Source organism: Astatotilapia calliptera, chromosome 5 (assembly GCF_900246225.1).
Source record: "Astatotilapia calliptera chromosome 5, fAstCal1.2, whole genome shotgun sequence".
Taxonomy (NCBI): domain Eukaryota; kingdom Metazoa; phylum Chordata; class Actinopteri; order Cichliformes; family Cichlidae; genus Astatotilapia; species Astatotilapia calliptera.
In genome coordinates, this window is record NC_039306.1 from 18,525,071 (window position 1) to 18,551,058 (window position 25,988).

General features: G+C 38.7%; 2 protein-coding genes across 6 annotated transcripts in view; one reads left to right on the top strand and one right to left on the bottom strand.

Moving 5' to 3' along the window:
* The window catches only part of poc1a (POC1 centriolar protein A), a 69,366-nt gene extending 45,217 nt beyond the window's left edge, over nucleotides 1–24,149 (bottom strand). Inside the window, exons 1-6 of one of the 5 annotated variants that reach the window (XM_026167736.1) lie at nucleotides 24,130–24,149; nucleotides 8,406–8,490; nucleotides 8,126–8,297; nucleotides 7,734–7,913; nucleotides 6,492–6,599; nucleotides 5,188–5,303 (exon numbers count right to left, since the gene is read on the bottom strand). In XM_026167736.1, coding sequence (XP_026023521.1) covers nucleotides 5,188–5,303; nucleotides 6,492–6,599; nucleotides 7,734–7,913; nucleotides 8,126–8,297; nucleotides 8,406–8,418 — 589 coding nt within the window. In that variant the 5' untranslated portion in view covers nucleotides 8,419–8,490; nucleotides 24,130–24,149. Of the gene's footprint in view, nucleotides 1–5,187; nucleotides 5,304–6,491; nucleotides 6,600–7,733; nucleotides 7,914–8,125; nucleotides 8,298–8,405; nucleotides 8,491–9,691; nucleotides 9,712–10,845; nucleotides 10,907–13,173; nucleotides 13,561–24,129 lie in introns of those variants that run through there. The other 4 variants (XM_026167733.1, XM_026167735.1, XM_026167734.1 and 1 more) reach the window with 4 other exon arrangements.
* Nucleotides 11,008–11,608, top strand: b9d2 (B9 domain containing 2). Its single transcript, XM_026167738.1, has one exon. It carries the CDS (start codon nucleotides 11,021–11,023, stop codon nucleotides 11,546–11,548), a length of 528 nt encoding a protein of 175 aa, XP_026023523.1. The 5' UTR covers nucleotides 11,008–11,020; the 3' UTR covers nucleotides 11,549–11,608.
* Nucleotides 24,150–25,988: the final 1,839 nt, after the last annotated feature.

Genomic DNA, 25,988 nt, shown 5'->3' on the forward strand with positions numbered 1-25,988 from the left:
TTTTCCCCTTCTCCGCTCTCTCTCTTCACACACACACCAGGCAGTCCCGCTACACACATCCCGAATACATTTCCCATCAGGCTTCACCCTTAAAGGGCCATGCCTGTAACATAGGGCTTGCAAAATCGCTAGCCCGACGTCCCGAGGCTAGCGATTTTTCCAGTCGGGCTACCAAAATCTATCCCTGCCCTGCCCGTCGGGCTATTGTAGGAAGGAAAAATATATGTCAATGCTTTGGCATTCTTTCGGAAATGTAGCTGGGTAATTATGTCATCGGCATCGGTGAGCCACTGTCAATATGTGACATATTGAAATCGCGTTTGAATTTGCGCTTGTTTTTTGCTTTCACTTTGCAAATGTCCAGGTGCGTTCTTTTAGCGCACCGGCCAGTCACGACCGGCGGGGGAAAAGTCACTCGGGTCAGAACATGGGGTGCCACCATCATCCCACTTCTGACACCAATGTGGCGAGCTCAGACAACGAGGAGATGGAGGTGTCGTTTGGTCTTGCTTCCCGTGAGCTAGCCAGGGAGCACAGCCGTTTATTGACATCTGCAGAAGAACACTGCCGCTAGCTAACTGCTCTGCGCGGCAACCGCACAGCAACAACAACACACAGAGCGCCCTCTGACCCCGGAAGGACACACTGTCGCAGCGAGAGGGCGTCACCCGTCACTATGGCAACATAAACAAAACATAACTGTACAAACAGAACCCCGAACAGCCCTGACCCGCTATGCTGCTGAGAATATAGCCCAGAAGAAGCGTATAGTATAGCTTTTATTTTGGAAAGAGCCATTTCTCTGTAATAAACTCTCTTTTCCAAAGATGAGTGATTCCTCAATCAGATACAGGGCTTGCAAAATCGCTAGCCCGACGTCCTGGGGCTAGCGATTTTTCCAGTCGGGCTACCAAAATCTATCTCTGCCCTGCCCGTCCGGCTATTGTAGGAAGGAAAAATATATGTCAATGCTTTTGCATTCTTTCGGAAATGTAGCTGGGTAATTATGTCATTGGCATCGGTGAGCCACTGTCAATATGTGACGTATTGAAATCGCGTTTGAATTTGCGCTTGTTTTTTTGCTTTCACTTTGCAATCGTGCGAACTGTGTATAGAGAGCGACAGTACTGATTGGTGTGTGATGATAATTTGCGCACCAATTCCTCTGACATCGTCTTATCAATCGTTAGCTTACTATGCAAACATGACAAGTGAAATCTCCCGCAGCAAGCTTAAACATGTGAGAGGTTGATCGCGCAGAGAATCGCTGACCGTTATGTGTGTGTGTGTAAAAGCAGCAGGATGTATATTTTAGTTCTGCTGAGCCAAATAAGACAGGTCAGGGTGAAGAAGTGACAGCCAAAGAAAAGCTTACCACAAAACGGAAAAGTTATGACAAATCAGACTATAAGGCAAAAAGAAAGTGCAGCTTTATGGTTTCATGGACAAAAGAATTTCTGTGGCTGCAATATGATGAGCTAAATAACCAGGGCTGCACATAAGTGGTCCGCAGCTGCGCATTCGCTGTCAAAATAAAAACAAAAAAAACGCGCACAAGATATGAAGTTGCAACGCGTGTTTGCATACATAAGATTTTCTGGAGGAGGACAGACATTTGTTTAAAACTCTTAAAGATGTCGAAGAAGCTCCTTTAAGCAATTAGTTGGTGTTCCTCTACCTCCAAACAAATGTCAGAAGGAGTCCGAACCACAAAAGAAGCGCGTATTCTCGGAAAGTGAGCTGGCTTCAAACAAATGATGAACGCACAGAGATGTGGTGCGGAATGTGCCGTGAAAATCCCACTCTAGCGGACAAAAACAGTGCTTTTTATATGGACGCAAACGCGCGTTGCAACTTCTTATCTGGTGCGCGTCTTTTATTTTGACAGCGAATGCGCACATGCGGACCACTTATGTGCACCCGTGTAAATAACATAATGTTCTGCCGGGTGTGTTGTTGGTTTTCTCTCGATTTCTGAGTCGACAAGTGCCTTTGTTACTGGGACCAGTCATTTTAAGAAAGGCCCCCATTAGAACCCATGAGAAATGCAAGAAATGCATTATTGCTCAGTCTGCAATATCTTTCCCAGAACAAACACCAATTGCAAATAACATACTAAAAATAAACCTGAAAAATCTGTTTAGAACAGCGTACTATGTTGCAAAGAGTGAACTACCACTGGCAAAATTTAGCCGTCTTTGCAAACTTCAAAAAGCAAATGGCCTAGATCTTGGTTCCACTTGCCTCTCACCCGTGACTTCAGCGGAAATTTCAAATTCAGGATCTGACACAGACTGATTCATGTCCTACACAGTTCTTACAAGTTCATAGAAATTTCTGTTCAATTAGAACCAAGTATTTGAGTTGATGATTGTAATTTTTATACAATGTTGTAATTTGTTTTTCAACAATGTTTTGATTAATGTTTTGTTTCCTTTACAATATTATACTTTAATGTATAATATTGTAAAGGAAACAAAACAGGAAACAAAACATCAATCAAAAAATTGCTCTCTTTTTTTATTCGGGCTACTTACATTTATTTTGGGCTACCAAAAACTGAAGAGTCCCTGCCCGAAGGGCTACCAGGGATTTTGAAATATTGAGAGCCCTGAGATATATTTATTTTTTTAATTACTTTTGTTTCAGCAACATTAAATTTAAAAACTGTACTTTTGAGTTAAAATATATATTTATAATTTTAATAAATGACAAATTAAAAAGGCATGAACATTTTTTTGTATCGAAAAAATATCGAACCGTGACACCAAAGTATCGAACCGAACCGTGAATTTTGTGTATCGTTGCACCCCTAATAATAATAATAATATATATATATTCTACTATAATTCTACTTCAAAAGTGAGCAAATTTGACTGTTAGGTCGGTGTTTTTGCTACTTTACATCTGTCATGATGAATGTGTCAGAATCACAGACAGCAAGAAAAAGAAGAAGAGAAAGACAAGGCTTGCGTGCAGGCGGTCTTCAGTGCAGTACTGATAAAGAGGGTCAGTGCTGACTGATGTTCAGCAAAAAAAAAAAAAATAATAATATAATAATATAACCCCAAGCGCGCACCATCGTTCCTATTCATCTGGCCTTCTCTGCTCTAATGGGCATGTTGGTGGCGGGTGGATGGATGACTGGTTCTTGTCAGATCAAATCTTTGGGGCTGAGTAGCTAACACTATACAGGACTATTCCAGGAAGTAGACTGGTCACTGAGAAGGCAAGGTGATCTCACCAAATGTCAACACACCAGCAAATGAAAACGTTAAATTATTCAATATTACTTCAACAACCTTGAATACAGAGCCATTAAATATTTGGCATTTATGCTTAAAAATTGCTTTTATGATTATGACAACTTAATTGTTTATTTATTCTCTTCAAATAATATAAATGAGCAATATTTACTAGTTTACTTGGACTCTGATGCATTTATGAGATTTCAATTATATATACATTATAAAGAAGAACAGGTGACACCCTTTAGTGACCAGCTGCTGTCCAAATAAGAAATAAATAAATGACTGAACAGATTAAGATACATCACAACTGCCAGATACAAAATACAATGAGATTACATGCCTGCTCATACTTAATCCTTCATATTTTATACGTTTATTGATTCGTTTTTTCTAGCTATAGCTTTACAGGAAGTCACATGCTCAGTTAATGAAATAATATATTTATTTTTAGATTTATTTTTGGCATTTTTGCCTTTATTATACAGCAACAGTCAGAGGGAGAGAGAAAGAGAGGATGACAATTGCAGTAGGGACTCAGCTTGCGCTCAACAGATGAGCTACAGGAGCGCCCCCCCTCCCCGATTCAGATGTTTTAAAGCAACACAAGCACAGCTTTGAGCTGTGAAAATGAGAAATTCTTGCTTAAAGGCACTTTTACCTCAAAGGACTAAATTAGCTGCCATTGAAGTGTAGTGCTGCTGCACATCACACTGCTGCAAATCCTGCTTAACTGAGAACGGCTTAACACCAGCTTTTTATTACCACACACTAATACATCAAGTTGCCTTAAGAACAAAGAACTAATCGTGACCTCCCTAGACTTAAACAATCCCGCCATACATGAATCAGCAGCTGACAAATTAGCAAGCAATAGGTCCCTCTCCTGGCTTACAGAGGCTACAACACACTTGCAGGCATCCTGATACCACAAGCTGGGAAAAGATGCTGAATAGCTATGAAAGAGCACAGAGCAGTGGGTGTTTGTATAGTATGGCTCTGCCTCATGGAAACAAACCAGTTCAATAAATTACCAAATAATGTGCACAGATGGTTAACATAAATATACCAATGTGCCACTGCCACTTGCTATGTTACTGCTATTGATTTTGGCTTATTCATACAAACCCCTAAACAATTTTTCATTAAAGGTTTTCTAATCAGGACCAAAAACTATTCATTAATCATTTGATGTCTAAAAACATTATTCAGTCCCATGTGTGTCTAACACTAGCCACTCCCATTTTTACACTTTAAGTTAGCAAAATGACAAAATAACTCCAGTATGGAAAGTAGGGCCAGAAAAAAAATGAAAGAGGAGGAGGAGAAGCTTCTATCTTCATACCAAATCTCCTCAGACATATGTAATTATCCATTATTAGACCTAACAACTGAAATCCATTTAAGGGAGGCAATTAGAGCAACCAGCCTGAATGCAAGACTGATAAAAAGTCATCAACATTAAGTTTAATGAATATGCAAAAGATCAATAACATTCCTTGCCATTAATATAAATTTCCCTGTGTGCGATTTCAGTAATTTCTCTTTAACATAATGATTCAAAGGTACTTTGGCTGTACTGCAATTTCTGAGAGCAGATGTCTAAACTTTGGCCAAAAGTACCATACATTAAAACAAACAAAAACTGTGGCTTTTGTTGTTTCTATGGGACTGACTCAGCATATGATGAACTGGTGTTTCAGAATAAAGCTCTATATAAGGCATCAGGAGTGACTAAACTGAGAGTGATAAAGCATTCAGTGATTCTTTAAATATTTAAGTATGTCTTTAGAATTGATGTGGTTGTGACTAATTAATGAAAATAACTGTGTTGCTATGAAGCTAAAAAATGTCACACTTGAGTGTAAACTCTGGTTTCACTCCTTAAAAAGACCAGAAAGAACGATTACGGTTTTAAATATTATCGATGTGTCTTTACCTTGGTAGTGCTGTAGCATCTTATGTGATCTGATGTCCCACACCTTGACAGAGTTGTCAGTACTAGCTGCAGCAATACATGTTCCACTGGGATGAAAGTCCACATAGTTTGCATAACTTTTGAGAAGAGAAAAAAAAACAAAGTAAGGCAAAGTAAAGGAGAAACAGTGATTTAAAAGATTTGAAATCCTGGAATAACCCAGAAGGTCAATTCAAACAACACAAAAGCTTTAGTCATTGGTGGAAAGGGTTAATGATTTAAGGTTTATAGTGAGAAAGTTAACTATTTTAAAACACTTTAAGACACATGAAGGCTTTTGTGAAATTTCTTATTCTAAATGTTGGGAACTTAAAAAAATATATACAGCTTTCTCTGGACCCTTTTTCCCCCAATTTCATTTTTTTATCTTATGCAGTGGCATACAGCACCAAAATAAATTAAGCTGTGATTGGGATGTCTCCATTCCTGTTCACCTTAAACTGCTTAGACTTTCAGTACAACTGTGGGTCATGACACCTATAGAAATACTCTGATGATTGGATTCTCTGAGGAGCACTAGCAGATGATTTTGTTGAGAGGTCGAGAAAAAAAACGATAGATGGTGGTTGACCTGAGTCTATCGTGGGACAGGATGTTGATGCTAATCCTGACCACCCTCTGCATCACTTCCTACAGGCAGGCATAAAGTTTATTCTCTAACAGACTCTGCTGCCACAAGGATACAGGAAGTCTTTTATACCTCATGCCATCATCCTCTATAACAATGCTTTTTACTTGGAAGAGAGGCATTTTACATTAATGGTATTATTATCTCTAGTGTTTCAGCTGCTGTAAGAAACGATATGGGATAAAGTGTAGCTCATCTTATTATCATCTCAACACAATAAGCTAAAACTACAGAAAAGAAAGGAGCTCAGTATGTCAGACTCTAAATAAAACACAATAAAGTTAAAAAGAAGTAAGAAGAAAGATGTAAAACAGGATATTAAATGTATCAAAGACTCACACAGCCAATGTCTCATTAAAGTGTTTCAGTATAACAGACTGCACAATGTACAAGGGAATAGGGCACATGTGTAATGACTGAACAGGTGTTCAGTGCCTTCGTCATAAACATTTGAACAGGATAACAAATGGTTAGGGGATTGATTCTGTCAGATTTTTTCCAGCATTTACTGCCGTTGCATCAGTACACTTGTAAGGATTTTTTCTGACCTTACCAGAACACCAGCAGAAAACTGACAAAAATAAATAAATACTCCTAGCTCCTCCTATTCATCATTCAGGTGCTCGCAAGTGCTCACCCTGCATGTTCATAGAAAGAATGAATGCACTCTCTGCTGTTTTTGTCCCACAGCTTTATGGTCTTATCATCACTGGATGACACAATCAAGCGATCGTCTGGAGAAAACCTGCAATAATAATATAAAAAAATAAATGTAAATGATTAATGCTCAATCTGTATAAAATATGTTCAAAAATGCATGGTGTAATGGAAAAGGTCAGATATACACCAGGCATCAGGAATAAAATTATGACCACCTGCCTAATACAATACAATACAATACGATTTTTTTTTATATAGCACATTTAAAACCAGGGGGTACATCAAAGTGCTTCACAGTAAGGAATAAACAGTAAATGATTACACTGAACTGTAAGTCATTAAAACAAGCTAAAATAGAGAACAAACAAAAGCAAGTAAGTAGAGATAGAGAGAAATCATGATTATCCAGAGAAATGAGTAGCGAGCAATTAATGAGCAGTGAGAATTAGTGAGTTGGAAAAGCAAGGTCGAATAGGTACGTTTTCAAGTGTGCTTTAAAAGATTGAATGGAGTCAGAGGGATGAACAGTAGCAGGAAGACTATTCCAGAGCTTTGGTGCTACAGAGGCAAAGGCACGATCACCCCTAGTCTTCAGACGGTGCCTGGGCTGGGCCAGAGGTAACTGACCAGATGATCGTAAAGAACAGCCGGGAGTATAGAGACTGAGGAGGTCGGTGACTATCAAACACCATAATCTCAGTTTTCTTCTCATTTAAAATGAGAGAATTGGCAGACAGCCACTCTGTGACCTCTTTCAAGCAGTCAGACAAACGATTCAATGAAGGTGGCAGGTCAAAAGATAATTGGAAATAGATTTAATAATGAGTTGGTCCCCCCTTTTGCTGCCAAAACAGGCCAGGCCTATTGAGCCATGGACTCCATCACACCTTTGAAGGTGTGCTATGGTATCTGGCACCAATATGTTAGCAACAGAACCTTTAATTCTTGTAAGATGCAAGGTTAGGCCATTTATGGAACTTATTGTCCAGTACATCCACCAGATATTGGATTGGATTGGGATCTGGGGAAGATGAAACTTCCTTTTTTTGGATTATTATTGTTAGATACTGACCAGGAACAGCCCAAAAAAGATGCATTTTGGAAATGATCAGTGTAATTCTCTTTATCTGTCAAAGGTCATAATGTGATGCCTGAAGTGTAAATCTATCAAAATGTCCTAATATGATGCATTGTATCGTGTTAAATGTGTGTCTCATACTTGGCACAGCGGACCCAGTTGATGTGCTGGTTGAGAGAGAAGAGGAACTTTTGCCTGTGTGTTGTCCACACTTTAATTGTCTTGTCATCAGAGGCCGTGACCAGAGTCTGTCCGTCACCAGAAAAGTTAACACTGCGCACAGTGGCAGTGTGAGCCCTGAATACTGTTGACTCAGCCTTCCTGTATGGACACAAGACATTACTTAAGTTTAAAACAAACAAGCAAAACCCAGAAGGTGTTCAGCAATGTGTGTCTTCCTCCATGCTGGCAGAAGGAGACAAACAATATTCAGTAGTTGCTGCTCTTTATGAGTCACCATCATTGTCCTCTGTAGTAAATCTGTGGTGGAATAAAGAACAGAAAAGACAGAAAGATTTTACTTTAACACCTACATGCTTGGCACCCAAAGACGTACAGTCTTGTCTCTGGAGGCAGAGGCCACCAGATGGCCTGATGGGGAAAAGTGGACGGAAAGGACGGCGTCTTTGTGTCCATCAAAACGATACGCTCGCATCTGAGGTTTCATGTTCCAGATCATCACACAGGAATCCATGGAGCCTGTGGCTAGGAGAGGATGAAGCACAGGTGTGAGTGAGAACATCATGTATTTCCAAAAAGGAAAAGACAAAGGCAACAGCAAACAGTTACATCTGAAGGCAAACAGATCATTACCAATTTGTTTCATGTTGCAGCTGAAGTCCACACTTGTTACGGTGTCCCTGTGACCCTTGAAATGTCTTTCTAGGGTTGGATCAGACTATGGGAGCAAACAGAGAGTCATGTCAAAATGTTAAAATGTCCTCATGACTACAAAAGCTACAATAATAAGCAATAAGTTAGACATCTGGGAAACAGAAAATTTGGTACTATTTACTAAGAGCTTATCACTGAAGAAGTGCTATTTCTTCCTCATCACGACTATGTGGGTGTATGATGTGACTAAAACTGGCCTGGAAACATGAGCAAAGAACCCCATAGTTATGATTTGTAGCTAAAATAATGAGGTCCTCTGATTTTGCGCAGTTATTCTTTTTTTACTCTCTTAAGTCTGTGGGAAAATAACACAGAGTAAGTTTCTAACTCTCCATAAAATCGCTAACAGCATCCCAACTACACACGTAAGGTTTAGAATACACAAGGCACTTCTATGACACCAAAGTAAAGTATGGGTTCACTCAATTAATGCTCTTTCAGCTTTTGATTTTTCAGACATGTCACACCAAACAAAGAAAGAAAGAAAGAAAGAAAGAAAGAAAGAAAGAAAGAAAGAAAGAAAGAAAGAAAGAAAGAAAGAAAGAAAGAAAGAAAGAAAGAAAGAAAGAAAGAAAGAAAGATTAATAAAAATACACTGTTTTGGTTTTAGGCTCCTAGAACAGGTTCACGGTCACGACTTAGTATGACACGTGAATGGAAACAAGTCTGTGTTTATGTTAGTAGTAACACTTGTGCTGCTAGTCAAAATGTTTACTGTGAAAGGCACCCACTGTGTGTGATACATCTCATTGCAAAACCCATGGCCAATAATATGTTACCATGGCTGCCTCTGCTATTCTGGGAAAGTTTTCAACAAGATTTTACAAGAAACAGCTGTCGACAAATATGTACACAAAAGCATGCAAACCGATGTTACACCACATTCTGAGGCTCAGCATATTAAGTGACCGAATTGATGCGTTTTGGGGTCATTGAGGTCATTGAAACGTCATGCTAGCCCTCCTCACCTCAACCCTCATCTTCTGAACGGAAGTCACCGCTCTAATACGTGAAAATGTGCATAAACATGCTTATTTATTCCAGATATCATTGTAGTTACTTATTATTATCATTAGCATTTCAATGCAGTTAATAACAAGCCAGCCAAACAAGAACAGCTGGTTACAACCTAACATTATACCAGCCAGTGTTAGGCTTGAGTGTCTTAAAAATCACAGTTTCCCTTTGATAAACAGTTTGATTACATTCTCATAGTTTAATGTCTGTGAAGGTTCTCAGTCATCCAGGTCATCGTCAAAGGAGCTTGCAAAGAAAAGCGTCTGGACTTCTTTCAGTTGCTTGAAGACGTTTCACCTCTCATCCGAGAAGCTTCTTCAGTTCTAAGGTCAAATGGTGGAGAGTCCAAGATATAAACCTAGTGGGAGTTATATCTATATCATAGTTTAATCACTATCTCAGTCTAACAATGTTCAATCCATTTCAAAGAACGTTTCACTAATGCCAGCAAGATCCTTGCGAGAAATACACTAACTTGTATATCAGCTAGATAAAAACAAAAATTATATGTAACAATTTTGTACAGAAATGCAACTAAAACTATATTCTGTAAGTGGTAAAGGCAAATTACCACTCAAGAAAGTTTTCAAATAAATGAAATAAAATGTTCCTAGGAGTACAATGTGATCTAAAAGTAGCAAGTTTAAATTTATTTAATTTCTTCATATCTGGTTCATTTATATGACAATGTGTCGAATATGTTTAGGCTAAAGTTAAAACTAATTATGCCTAAACAACTATTCCAAAGTTCAATACCTCTTTTTACAAATGTGCAGTCACATTTCACACTACTCCCAACCTTGGGTTTTTCATAAAATATCATTTGTATTTCTCATTTAAAATATAAAATAAAATACTGTATACATAAACCTTTTATATACTGTAAAAGGTCCTCCACGGAGTATAAGACTGTTTTCTCAGTGTAGTAGTGAGCGCAGTACAGCCGCGTACTGGCGCTGTTTCACAGTGTAATTGTTCACAGACTCCAAACGCCGATTAAACTTCAGAGAAATTGAGCAATAAAGTCAATTCTTCGTCACGAGTTAATTAAAAAGTATTAATATGAAGAGGTGTTTTATGTCTTCGACGAACGGACTTTTGTAAACAATGCATGAAAGACAGAAACAACTCGGTCCATTAGGACAAATTTAACTCTGAGTTAAACCTGTAAGGGTGTAGTTCCAAATTCGTGACACAACCGCGTTTTCACCACACACGTTTATTATAGCTCAGGAATAATTCTGGCAATATTATAATTGGTGAAAATTAATTATTCACTAATGACAAACAATTTTATAAAGGTGAAGCTTAGGGTTTTCATAATGTTGGACGGCATTCGTACCGGAAGTGGTGCCTGCGAGGTCTAACTCAGGGGATTTGTCGAAAATCACGGTAGGCGGTTACCAAGGAGACGTTTAGCCGTTAGTTTAGCTAGCCGCTAAGCTAGCCGTTAACATCGGAGAGACAAAACAGGACTTTCCGTGCCACATTTTCTTGTCAAAGTGAACCAGTGTGGCATGGCAGAGCTGCACATTATAGGGCAGATCATTGGTGCAAGTGGTTTCCCGGAAAAGACTTTGTTTTGCAAATGGGGAATTCATACGGGAGAAGCATGGCGGCTTTTATCCGGGCTGAAGGAGGGTCAGACCCAGGTGGATAGCCCCCAAATCGGAGACATAGCGTACTGGAGCCACCCGATCGATCTGCACTACGCGACCAAAGGGCTGCAAGGCTGGCCGAAGATTCACCTAGAGGTGTGGCATCAAGATTCTTTCGGACGGTGCCAACTCTATGGTTATGGTTTCTGCCACGTCCCTTCTAGTCCGGGACATCACCGAATAAGCTGTGCGACCTGGAGGCCCGTGGGCTCCTGGCAAGAACGGCTGGCGCAAATGTTCGTCGGCGGAGGTCCCCAGCTCCTCAGCCCTGACCTGATCTACAGCGGGGCGGACAGATACAGACTGCACACCGAAGCCATGGGGACTGTGGAGCTGGAGCTGGGCATCATCACGAGACACTTTGACAAATATGGTGTCGAGTGTTGAGATTTTGAAATGGCAGAAAGACAGAAAGTAGAAACAGTTATAGATCATATTTGAGTCACTTGCTTTTAGTAGAATTCTGTACTATTTTTTTTTCTAAACTGCACTTTTTTTTTTTTTACAAACATCTATATGTAAATAAAGAAAATATTCTCTTACTGAAGTTGGTTTCTTGCTGATTTGTATTTTTTAATAGAAAACTGACTCTTATTAGCGATATTCCCTGTAATCATGCCTCATTTAATGCTGTTTTCTTAAATGCATCTTTATATTATATTATGTAAACCCACATTTACTTTTTATTTGGGATTTTAAGTTGTACGACTAACAGGATCGTTACTTGAATTAAGTTAAATGTCATTAATAACCTGCTACAAATTAGGAGTGGGGGCAAATACTGATACTGAAATCTATCATTTTGGTTCCACGTGTGATCCATTCACTGGCAGCAAATATTGTTTATCAAAAGATGTAGGAGTTCCCTGCTAGTCTGGCACACTTCACTACTTTTTAAGAAAATTATAAAGTGAGTTATCTTACTTCATATTAACAATAACAACCTCACAAGGAAAGAACGGGAAAGACTTTTAAAGAGTATATTTTTTCCCTTCAGTTACCAGATACTGTGGTGTATGGTGCATGACTGTATTGCACAGAATATATATTGTCATAGTGTCTTATGAGTTACTCTTGGAGTTCATCAAAGAGAGGTTTTGACCAACCTTTCTTGAAAATGAGGTTTAGTTTATGCAAACTTAAAATAAGCTTGTTTTCTTCTTTGTTTGGCACTGGTTACAAGCATCTCTGAATGCACAACTTGTTGAGCCTTGAAGCACATAGGCATACTCAGATCTTAATCGAAAAGAGCACCTTTGGGATGTGGTGGAGCACGAGATTCTCATCATGGATGTGCAGCCGAAAAGTCTGCAGCAACTGCCTGAAGCGATCATGTCAATATGGACCAAAACCGCAGCTTCACATAAAGAATTAAGGCAGGTCTCAAGGCAAAAAGGCTGCTCAACCCAGCACTTGCGAGGTGCACCTAATAAAGTGGACGGTGAGTGTATGGTGGCATAAATTACTCTATCGTTTTTTCTTTTTCTTATAACTTCAATATACTGTAATTACCGTACACAGAATATCAGATTGTTGGCATATTAATTGCTTGTTAGTCACTTTGTCGGCAAAATGATGCATTTAATCTGCAAAGGCAATTTAGATCATGACAAATGAGTGAAACGATACCATTAAACTTTCACAAATGTATCATTTACATAACATATGTGGCTGTCATGACTGCACAGGGCGGTTGTTACATTAGTATAAATGTATATATTACATTGGACACTCAGCAGACTGAGTAATGAGTCACTTTGCTACGACTTCACAGACATTTAATCCAGACTAAGAGTAAAATTACCCTGATTTATAATCTGCTCTCGCTCTAAATAAAGCTAAAACAAGCAGCAAAAAGAAAGGGGTCCATATCAAATAAAAAAATATATGATGTATTGTAATAAATCTACAGATATATCGACCTTTAACTCTTAACCAATAAGCCACATTGTGGAAACCACAAATAAGAAACGAACTTCATCTCAGTGGCTCAAGCAGCAAGTTAAACTCACCAGCGCAGATGTCATTTTTGTTGATATCGGAGGCGAAATCCTGATGGAAGCGACTTGTTTACGTTCGTAGCTGTCCAAGCTAAATGTTACCGTGCTTTCCTCCGTTATTAGGACGAATGGGGTGCAAGATATCGCCTCTTTAGCTCGGTGTCCGGCTAACGCTAGCTAACAGTTAGCTCTTAGTTGCTGACAACAACAAAGTTCAGTTTACGCGCCGCGATTGGGCGCTGAGCAGCTGGTCGCCGCTCTTAAAGGGGCAGTCATCCCTTTAGCAAAGTTTCTGTCGAAACTGTCATTTTACTATTAACGTCAAAGTATTTAAACGATATGAAATATAGTCAAATAAAGTCCACACAGGTTTTACAAAATTATTCATGTGATGCTGTTCCATTAGGATACGTTACGCGGTAAATTCAATATCAGGCCGTTTGTAGTAACTCATAATTGCCACCAGGTGTCAGCAGAGGTACACTAGACAGAGTTGTAAATCAGCTTTATGCAGCTAAGTACATGAAGGCCTGTAACCAAGGCCTAACGTGGGTTTTGCTGTCGCCTGCTTGTGCATTAAAAAGTCTTAACCCTGGAGAACCCATGGGGTCAAATATGACCCCATGGGTTCTCCAGGGTTAAAATATGATCCATTTTCACTCAAGAATATGATATGTGAAGGCTGATGAAAAATAACTGCATTTTACTTTGGGACTGATCAGTCTAAACATGAGCCGCTCTACCTGACCCAAACACAGTGTTTGGGTCAGGTAGAAAATGTAGAAAAAGATAATCTCGGAAGTATTTAACAGAAATAATGACTATGGATATAACTAATGAATTTAAATGTGACCAGGGACCTGGAGTCTGTGGGAATAGCCAATGAGACGTGGTAAGCCACTCAAGGCCTGTGTCACCTAACATTTGATGGTCAAAATGAGCTAATAACAGTGAGTAAACCTGCTCTGTGAATCACAGCTACTGACGTACAGCAAACTTGTTACCATAACAAAGATTAGAGATACATTCCTGAGAACAGGTCAGATCATGATGTCATTTTAGCAGAAGTAATACAGAAAGTTAAACATTCAAATAACAGTAAGCACAGGATGCAAATATTTAGAATGGAGTGATGGAGTAAAAATCCAACACATAAACTAAAACTGAAGGATAATTTATTTAAGACTTATTCTTCTCTGCTCACCTATTCAATGTGTACATAAACTCATTCTTCAACTAAATCCCCACCCATGGTCTTTTTCAACCATAAGGTTGGTCACCTTGTAGCCAGTCATTTATACCACAAATACCAGTAATGCAATAACAAATATCACCACATAGTCATTCAGCATTACGAGCTATAATTATGTTATTGTCGCATTACTTTTAGAGTATGAGGTCATGTTTCTTTTTTCCCTATTCTTTAAAGCAAACTCACGGCAAGGCAGTGCAATCTGCTGCACACTCTAGAGACACTTGTTTAAAAATTGTAATAAAATGATTTATCTATCCACACTTCTTTCCAGAACTTGCTAAAATAGTTCAAATGTAAGGCATCTCATGAAGCTGCAGCAGGGTTACTGTAAGAGAGAGGGGCGCAGCACTCAAAAAATGAGAAACTACGAGAGATGTGAAGCAGCGAAAAGCAAAGATGGTGGTAGAAGTACAAGAAAGTCCAGGAAGCGGGGAAAAAAGATTTTAAACAAATTATTTTGGGGTAATGTCAGCAAAAATATAAAAATCTTTACAAGTTATGACTATATATGTTTACATATATGTATATTTAAGACAGTGAGCATTGAAATTATTTTTTAAAAATGCTTTCATCTTCTCTGCTTATTTAATTTGGCAGAGTTTTACACAGAGATATCCTTCCTGATGGAACACAGAAGGAGGTTACACTGAACACTAAAATTAAAGTAAAATGACTACAGCAGACTACAGTAGAAGCCAGCACTGGTTCCTATCAGTTTTAAGGCTTTAATTCATTTAATTCAATCAACAAAGAACAGTTTGTCTTTGCCGCTGCCCTCATATATTTAGTTACAGTAAACTAAACAAAGACACACCCACAGGTTTACTGTCTGTAGATAAGTACTTACAGTAATACTACACTACACTTTAACAATGCCTTCTCGAGCTAAAGCATTCTCATGCAATGTAATTCATCGCTGTTAATAGCTTATAAATCAGTTAATAGCTTATGTATCATATGGGAACAGCACTGATTACATCACCTTGTAAAATCCTAAAGATTCCAGTAGGTGATGACTTTGATGAGAAGGAAGGAGGAAGAGAAACAGAAAAACAATCTGAAATTCTTCTCACTGCAGCTAGACACTTAAACTCAGCACAGTTTACTTGCTCCTGCGTGATACAGAGAATCATGCAGCACGTTTACAGGGCAGTAAATATTCATACGTCTATCTGAAAACTGAGCATCTTATCAGTGTATGTGTGCACTGTTTACGGGTAGTAGGATGTAGCTGCAACGAATAATCAGAGCTTTGTCTACAGAAACAGTTTCCTTTTCAGTGCAGCGGGAGGATGTTTTTCATGGTGTGTGTTTTATCTCATGGGGTTCTTGACTCCTGTTTCGAATGGGCCTTTTTGTCAAACACAGAGCCTTTTGATGCGCAGTGAGAGAGGAAGCTGTGGGGACTGTAGCATGGGGCAACAGCTGGCTTAACACAGGCAAAGTTTCAACAGGTCCAGCGCTTTACATTTGCACACCGTGTGTTATGTGTTACACAACTGAGAGACACGTGGCCTTAGACTTCAAAATGACAAGTTCACCTTTGCGCCAGAGTTCATCTGGATAGGCTGGCAATTACATAGCTATTCAGATATTTTATTTCTAAAGATTTATTTATTTAATTTTTTTTTTTAAACTATGGGTTGATTTTTCAGTGCATGAAATATTTTGATTCGATTAGCTGTTAAACTTTAAGTTGGGCCATGGGCTTATGTACCCTGCAAATATAAAACCCATATATCCTTAACTCGACTAATGTGAGCTCTCAGTATGTAGCAGTCCTGTTGACAAAGTCAATAATTTGTATATTAATGAATGTTAACGAATGTATTAACATTTTGAAATAATTAGTATTTTAAATATCGTAAAGGCAGTTAAAGTCATCAAAACCACTGAGACTAAAATTACAATATGACAGCATAGACGGATTTCTTATTTCCTTAACTGAAGTTCCTCTTTCCTTGGTATTCTATTCATCAAAAACATGACATTATCATATCATATTCCCTGGAAACTGAGATGTGATGGTGTTCATTTTTCTACCAGTAACAGATATGTCAACAATATGTCTCACAACTGTTTATCTTGTCGATAGGTGACAGCATATTAGGTGAAGCATGTGGTCAAAAGTGTCCTAAAATGCACTATGAACCTCGTAGGTTATGGAAACTGGCTTCTTTTGGAAGAAAGCCCCAGATCTATCATGTCTGACAGCTCTTATAAAACACATATGGTATTTTCAAACAATGCATTGCTTGCAGCAGCCAAGCATTCCTCAACATAATTTGTCATTAGGTGTTGAAAGGCATGCATTAAGCCTGAAAGCTTAACATCTGAGAAGAGAAAATTTTGCTTCTTTGTTTATTAGCTTTTGGGCAAACACAACAATGTAAGACTAGTTGGCTGGTTTATTTATAGCCACCAACCTGAAACAACGATAAACCTCGTGAATGAGGAAATGTGAAGACTGGTAAATCCACTCAACTTTTTACGATTGCTACACTGGTCTGCACCATTGTGCTGGTGTCTGTCACAACATGGTTTCACTCGCCAGTGAAATGCAAAACAGAAACTGCAATTAAAAAAAAACACATTCTCTCTAGACATAAAGTAGATGAGATAAAGACTGTAAGTATTTAACGGTGGTTGGAGGGTCAAAATTTCTCTTTAAAAATGATAATTTAAAACAGACTTTTTTAGTTCGAGCGCTGTGTACTTTATAGATAAGGCTGCAGATTGCTTGTTACCTTTGCTTGCACTGAGAGAATTGATTGCCCTAAAGGCAATGAAGCTGGTTGTGTCATTATGCCATGCTTTGGAGTTGCTGCCAACAGTGTTCAGGGTTTATTCAGAGCAGAGGACATTCGAGCACTCTCCGTCTTATTATATGCTGTGCAGTTACACCTGTGCCATGAGTGCTGTCAGCAGCAAACCTCTAGTGCAGTGATCTAAACGGTGTTTCCATGTTTTTGTATTTGACTTCAGAGCAGCAAGTTTAGTATATCAGCTCTGAGAATCTTCCGTGACCAATACAACCACACTGGCTGACTTATTACAAATGCTGGTTGACAAATGGGAACCCATCCCACAGCAGTGTGTGTTACCAAGCTGATGACCAGCATGACCGGTGGTCTTATACTATTGGCCTTAACATGATGTTGAGGCCCCTGTTTGTTAAATGAATAAAGTGTTAAATTGCCAATATGTTCTATTTCTTCAGACTTCAATCATCCAATCCAATAAACGACACCAAACAGGAATCAGTAGGAGAATATGCTGTTTGGCAAGATTTGGCAAGTTTTTCATGGCCACAACCCAGATGCTCAAGTCTGCTGCTCGACCCACAAATGCAGTTTTCTGGCACCATTTAAAGGGAGATAAACAGAGTTTCCAGTAGTATAAGATTTATTGCCAGGAAGTGTCATTACAACAAAGAAACAATCAACCAAAGACACATTTCCTTGCTGTCTCTGTTATGTTTGTTTAAATTAATAAGGAAATGTCCACACTTTTTATTCACACATGTGGTACAATGCAGCCTTAGACATTTGTCGATTTATTTGAAAAAGACTACTGTGTAAAACATACTGGTTTGTATACATTTTATTTATTCTATTCTATTCTATTTTATTTTTTTAATTTTAAAACGATCAAAATCTGTGTATAAAAGAAATCTGACAGGAGAACCCTTGATTTAATAGTGCTATCTCGCCTCAGCATTGTACAGACAGATAGCAGCTGTATGTGGCATCCATACAATTAGATTACAATTAGATTCAATATCATCCTAAGTGAGCAGGTTCAAAGGTTCACGGTAAAAAAAAAAAAAGATTGTGAATGTAGAAAGTGAACGATTTGATAGCTCATGTTGTCATTTTTATCTCTGTGTTAAAGCTATATTTCATTTTGCAAGTACTAAAGTTTTTCCTCTTTTGTGCAGATTCTACTTGCAGAGGACTTTGAACTCAAACAATCACAATGCGTTTTAGGAGAGCTTCAATAATAAGTAATTCTTTTGAATAACAAAGTGTCTTCTGAGAAGTTTAGCAGGAAGAATAGCCTCGCCTTTGTGATGGCTTAAAATAATTCAGGAAATTCACTCGATTATTTTCCCAAATGACTTCCTTGTTGTTTTATGCTTGTTAAACCGGACAGTGCCAAATGAGCGACAGTAATGAGGATTACTGTCCACACAGATGCAACACCCTAATAGATCATTCAGGAAATGATTCACAGTGGCACAAATTAAAAAAAATAAAAACATGGGTTGAGGCTCAGGGTCTTTTTAAAATTTTTACCTGCATAGTATAGCAGCTAGTTGGTGGCATGGAGAAGCACAGACAGGGTGTGGAACAAAGTCAAGCTAGGAAGTTGCCGCCTTTTCATCCACAGTGTTATCAGACAACTCACAACACAGTTAAACCACATAGAGTTTAGCGGTCAGGACACTTTGACAGTCTGCTGAAAATACCTTTTTTTGATCTTAAAATCAAACAAATGCGCACAGGTTAGTAAACACATGCTGTTTTCCAAGGTTATGAGGGATTTAGCTACATGACAGATTTGTGTAATTGGAGCTTCTTATCAGCAGACCTTTAATGCTGAAGAATGATGTGTTGCTTGGCCTACAGGGAGGAAATGGAACGACTGACTTCAGCCAAGAATCTCCTGCTGTGGCTGTTATCCGTTCATCAGCCCCCGGTGTCACGCACAAGCATACACTCTATACTCTGAATATAACAATGCTCTTTCTCTGTCCATGCAAACATGCAATCAAACACACAATCCTTTGTGAAGCGTGTGTGCAGCGGATTTAAACATGGACAGAAACCCTCCCCATCTAAGAAGGCCAGCTGCTCTTGATTTATTGAGTAAACTGTGTGCCTCATGTTTGTCAAACACACATTTTTCATTGTATTTTTTCTTTTTTCATAATTAAGGTTGCAACTTGTTTCGATATTTACACTACTGCACTTTTTTACTCCCCATAAATTAGTGTGGGAATGCAAAACGAGGATGTCTGAGAAAAAAAGCTCTGGAGAAAAGGCTACAGGGTTACCAGCGAAGCCTGTAATGTAGAGTCACAGTGACTGATGATATATAACCTTTATACATCCTTGTTCCTGTGCAGCCAAAGGCTAAGTCTGACACAGGTGAAGGTTGCAACACTTATGTGTGTGTGTTTTTATGGGCAAGTGGGTGTGAGTGCGTGTGTTTGCATATCTGAGTTACATGTTTTGATGTGTTATCGCTGTTTTGTCTAAGATGGCCTCTAATCTGCCTGTGGAGGTGCTTCTGACCAAGGACAGTAAACGTAAAAAGGCAAAGAGGAATATCCAGCTGTTGAGCATGAACTCTGTCCATTCTAGATCAGTCTTCACGAGGGACCGTCTGTGTGAAACCATCCCTTTGCTACTTATTTACAGTGAGGTCACTGTTACCGTTTGACACTTTACATACCAGTATGAATTTCCACAGAATGTATAAATAAGGTTTCCACGGATTTTCATCTGCTGTGTAGCAAAACCATCCATGGGTATTGTAACTTTTTGTGACTCAAAGTTGCCCACCCATGTGAACTAAATGAGTCAGCAACAGTATAATCAACTTCACTGTGGAAACCCCACAACAGTTAAGTTACTTGTCTGACGTCATTTCTTTCTCTAAACATTCCTCTCAACTCTTCACCCCTTGAAAGCATACTTGGAAGTCCTTTTAAAAACTGCTTATGGCACAAAATAACTGGGTGTGCCTCAGAAGTTAGCCGGGGCGATCTCTTCTTATGCAGCTACCCTTGGAAAAACTGTGTCAAAACACGTCTCTCTCTATATAAACAGAGACAAAACGTGTCATTAAGGGTTGCATCAATAAGCACGAAACAAGCTTTAAACATCAAAATAAACCTGCAAAGAATTTAAATTTTTGTTGGAAGATGCCTCCGATTTCGTTTCATTGGTCAAATGCATGAAAGGAGTTGAAGCAAATCATAAGGCGGTCATTCATAAGTGTGACTTAGTGATTATTATAAAATATTAATAAAGTTTTTAATAAATGTAGTCAGCTCAGGTCAGTAATGCTTCTCAAAATGTAATTTCTAATGTTTTAGTTTTTAGTGCTGAGTCTATGGCTCAAACCTGTAGTCAAACTGGACATCAATTATTGTAATCAATATAAATGGAGTCCCAGTAAAGTGTAAATGACATCTGTGAGTTATATAATGCAGGATTCCACCACAAAAATTTTTTTATGGGAACTCAATCAGTCAAAAAAGAAAGTCAAAGTATAAACTGTCAATTCTCGGGTTTACGTACAGCATGGCCAAACAGCCTTCAACACTTTAGAGCACAGCGAATGCATTAACATCTGTAACATAGCACATCTCCCTTTATCTGAATCTTCAAAGGATCTTTTTACATGCATATAATAGCATTAAGTCCATACGGACACGTGCACTCATGCCCTTGTAGATGAAACAGTGAGGTGGTCACATGGTAACATTCCAGGAGGCCCAAGGATGTACAGTTATCTTGACCCCGATGGGAACATTAAGGCAGATAAAGCAGAGTGAAAACCAGCCAAAACATGAGCTTTGCTTGAACAGCATATCATTTTTATTAAACATTAGAGCACTATTTTTTTTTTTTTTTTTTTGCTTTTACAGTGACAATCGGCCTCTTTGAGCAGCATGACGTCTGATATGCTTCCAATAAAGCAGCTTTTATCTATTCTTATTCAGTGAATCCAGGAAAAATGTGCTCATGTTACATTTCAAGAAAGACTAATCTTGACAGATGACAGACACTGCAGTCATAATAAAGGACGCATTGTTTTCAAAATCCACCTGCAATAAGAGTCACTGCCCAAAAACCAGAGCATCGTTCAAAGCTTTGAAATTGAATCCCATTGTAATTATTCTAATCAACTTCATACTGTAGCAGACAGCCACACAAGGACATGGAGGTGGATAGTTTATTGAGAAACTGCATGATTTTGCTTGTTTGTCTAAAACACAGTCATTGTCCTTCAGCTCTCAGTGCTTTCTGTAGCAGAGAGAGACGCTGGCGTTCATTCAGTTGTTGAGGTCATCATGGAGCTAACCACTTTTGCTCTTCTGAGAAATGATAGTAAACTGCCTTTTAATTCAATTTTGTCTCTTCAACAGCCAGAGCATTATACGCTTTAAAGCCTACTTGATAGCTATTTTGTTTCCCTTAACCCTCAGTGGCCACATTTGGGCATCGGCACAATTATACGAATGGTATCGGCTGTGATTTTAAAAAACACAAACCCACAAGACTTAAACTTTAAACTTTCTAAATAATTTCAACAATTTCAACTTACCAAAATATAGCAGCAGAAGAAGATAAAGCTACCTAATAAATACAAATCGATTTATTAGTATATTATATAACAAAGAATATATATTATATTAGATATGTGTGTGAGAGAAAAAAAAAGGTTATTTTAGTCCTGCTTGAAATAAGCATCACACCATTTCCAAAACAACAACAATAAAGCAGGTATAACAAGAGAGGACACGTCTGACTGTGACTGGCCTACTGGCTAATGGTTTGTAAAATGAGATCTTATTGGAAAAGAGCATGTGGTTTCATACCACAATTAATCCTCGATGTTGAAACATGGTGTATCCTGGTCCTTTGCCATACTGTGAGTTTTTTTTTTTAATTAATCCCTCCACTGGTTCAGTGCAAGTAACTAGAATTGTACACAGGAAGTCGCTAAAAAGCTACCACACCTACAAAAACTAGCAAACATTTTATTCAGTTTAAACAGTTTCTGTTTTCAGCACAAATAAACTTCAGTCGAATTCAGTCTCGGTATATGTTCACTGAATGTATTTAGCTTAAAATCTCAAGTTAACACAAAAGAAATTTGTTTCTAAGTATCTGTCTGGTTTCTCATTCTGGGGTTTCCAAAGTGGAGTTACGAGCAGATGGAATGAATCAGTGAATGTGAGAAGTCTGTGACCCTTTCTTAACTCCCAGTGTTAGCCTGCCCTGGGTTTCACTGCTCCTGCTTTTGTCTGCTGTCTGAGAGTCTGGCAGCCATGCATGAGTCAGAGGCCATGGAAATATAGCTCAGTTTTGAATTGCAGTAAACCTTCAGAGAAAAAAACGAAATGTTTGTCCTTTAAACGAGGCACTGGATCCAAAATATAAACAGTGACTTATACGTGTACACGTCAGTTAAACAAACTGAAAGAAAGAAAAAAAAAAACATGAAACTGTGACTAAGAAGACCTCTGCACTAATCATGGATCAAAAGAAATGCTAAACAATCCCATGAAGGGGGAAGATTTTGTTTCTACACACTGTTTTTTAGAGATGCTGTTGAGTGTAGAAGAAATGCACAGCAGTGGAAAATCGATATCGGTTCATGCACTGTAATAAAAAGGAGAACATACAGAAATGACTGAAGACACATCTACAGTTTATGTGCGTGTGTTTTATGGGCAAGTGGGTGTGAGTGCGTGTGTTTGTATGTCTGAGTTACATGGTGTTACATGGTTGATGGAACAAAAAAATAGCTAAAGGGTCAAACACTCAGTACATGCTGTGTTATAAAAAAAACCCTCAGGTGGGTTCCTCCGGGAAGTTCAGTAAGAGTATGATGAACAATATTCCCGTGTTCCTGAACCTTATCATGATTTAGCCTTGTATTGTTAAAATATGTTACACTTATTATTCAACAAATGATCACTTAGTGAACCAGTATTTCCTCCTATGGTAGAGAAATGCAGTCGTGTGAAAAATTAAGCCACCCTTACTGCTTCCATAGGTAAGCAGCCTCAGGTGAACTTGATAACTTATTATTAGCTATCGTAAGCAAGTCTTTTGGTAGTGCGCTGGTCTGGAGTATTCAGGTCTGTGCAAACACAATGTCACAATCTTCTCAGGACAGGTGGACAACCCACCAGTCTTAACCTAAGGTTAGATTGTGCAATGGGCCTACCGGCCTCAGTTAGCAAGTAATGATTTAAACATTAAAGTTTATTACAGTACAAGTAGAAAAAGACTGAACCTAGGAGGTCCACACATTATTAGATATATATACAGTACTTTGTAGTCTATGATTTTCTTAATATTTTGATATATTTGACATATTTTTAATCTAAAACCAGTTAGCTCTTACTGCCTCAGCTAATGGCCTTTTGATTTTGTGCCATTTTTTTTTTTTTTTTGCGCCACTGTAGGTTCACAGATGTGAAGAAGAGTTCGAACACTTTCACATAAATCTTTTTTGATAGGTATAGCACTGCACCTCCCCGAGGTCTGGAAGACTTCTTGCTCAGTACATACAGGTTTTGGTTTTTGTAACTTTCCATCAGCTCTTGTCCGAATTGTAACAAAAAGTCAGCTCAAAAGTGGAAGTGAGCCATTTGTGTAAAGCAGTGACGGCTACAATTTCTTGTAACAACTACCGTATTTTCACGACCATAAGACGCACTGTGCTAAAAGGCGCAGTCTCAGTTATGTGTGCCATTACTGTATTTAACACACACATAAGGCGCACTGGATCATAGGGCGCATACAAGTACCGTATGCGTATTTAAAAATAAAGCGGGAGCAAACCTGAGTTCGGTACCTTACTCACATTTTTATTACCAGTAATCGTCATCATCAACAACACACAAGCATACAAGTGTGCGTATTTAAAAATAAAGCAGGAGCAAAACAAAGTTTGGTACTCACATTTTTATCATCAATCAAACCCATCGAAGTCCTCATCCTCTGTGTCTGAATTGAACAGCTGCGCTAAATCTTCATCAAACATGCCAGGTTCACTTTCTTCACTGTCAGAGTCACTTTCCGTGCCGTGCGGCTCCTCGGAAATGATGCCGGCTTTTGCGAAAGCTCGAACAACAGTGCCAGCAGACATGTTAGCCCAAGCATCTACAATCCATTGGCAAATTATGGCGTAACTCGCCCGGCGCTGGTTTCCACTCTTGGTTAAACTGTGGTCTCCATCGGTCATCCATCGCTGGATGTGTTTGTCGCCGATGTGTTTGCTGCAGTAGGAGCGGAAGATGGCCAGCTTTTCCTTATAATCCGCTGGAAGTTGCTGCGCTACCGTAGTCCTGGTCCGGATGGAAAAATGGCACCGTTTCACAAAAAGTGAAAGTGAAACTGCTTTTAGCCGAATGGTGACCGTCGAAACGCTTCTCCCGCCGTTCTTTGCTCGATGACCCTTATGTCGCGGAAACTCAGCTGCGTCTCTTTGCGGGTTCAGCTTCTCCCGTCGACCATCGATTCATATCTAATTCTCTCGCGCTGCTGATTTCATGTTCCTCGCGTAGCTGAGGCCTTCAGTTAAACTGTGCTTCTAAGCGTGTCTCGTGCATTTGTGTAAAACAACGATGTCCTGCATACGCACAACCTGTCTTTTATACAGTATGGCATAAAGTCACGCACACATTCACCTTTAGCGTTCTATGTTTCTCTACTACGTCCCTACACCAGGGCGCATGCGTATGGGCGCGCCGCACTTTTGAAAAACAAGACTATCTTATGGTGGAAAACGGTAAAGTAGTGGTTCCCACTTCCATTTTCAGTGTATCTCTGGTTTTGATGAGACAGCTATGTTAGAAAAGCTATTATAATTGACCTTTTCAAGACTGAGATTAAACCTTCATATCCTGATTTTTATCAGAATCTGTTAGAAAAATATAACAATAAATACGTTTTCCTGTTTGTGCCTGTGTCGGTCACATTGCCTGTTTTGATGCATAGTCCGAGGCTTATGTGGACCCAAAGAAAATGGGTATGTGTGCCAATTTTGAGTGTATCATTGTCATTGTGACCTCCTTTATTCTGTGAATCTAGGTCTTACAGCTTTATCTATGTCATCTCCATGTGAATCCATGGGAAAGTAGGTTAGTAGGTTCTCTACACACAGTAAGATTTCACCAGATAGAGAAAGAGAAATTATTTTATTGTGGTCTTAAGTCACTAAATAGATATTTCTAAGAGCGATTATAAAAACAGGACTTCATTTATAATATATCTGATTGCTCATAAGGAGGCTCACACATTCAAACCAACACGCCTAAAGCAGCGTACACATAACCAACAACAAAATCAGTGCATTATTATACTGCAGTACCTGATAAAACTAATGAAGTACCAAATGTCTTGCTCGTTACAAAGTGTCATGACAGGATTGTGTGCTATGGTAAAGCAAAACGTTTTATAGGAAAACAAATTATAGGACAACTGAGATAAGGCAGAAGATGACAGAAATTGGTTATGACGTTGATGTTAATATTAAAGCAGTTAAATATGGTTTGTTTAAAGAAAAAATGGGTGAAGACAAAAGGAGACTCTTTTGGTTGATAATGTGTGTAATAAACACCCATATTTGGAAAACCCGTGCCAAAGGAGTGATAGAACAAAAGATAAGTAGTGATGTGGTGAGTAAACATATCATTACAGATCTATGGAGAAGGAGAACAATCGATCTGAAACTTGCAAAAGTTTTCCCTTGGGATGTATTGAAATTGTAAATTTAAGTTTTTAGTTGACTCAGATGCTTGACTTTCCTCCTTTGTTTT

What these genes read in the sequence shown, in the direction of transcription:
- b9d2 (XM_026167738.1), top strand. Translation starts at nt 11,021, where the DNA reads ATGGCAGAGCTGCACATTATAGGGCAGATCATTGGTGCAAGTGGTTTC.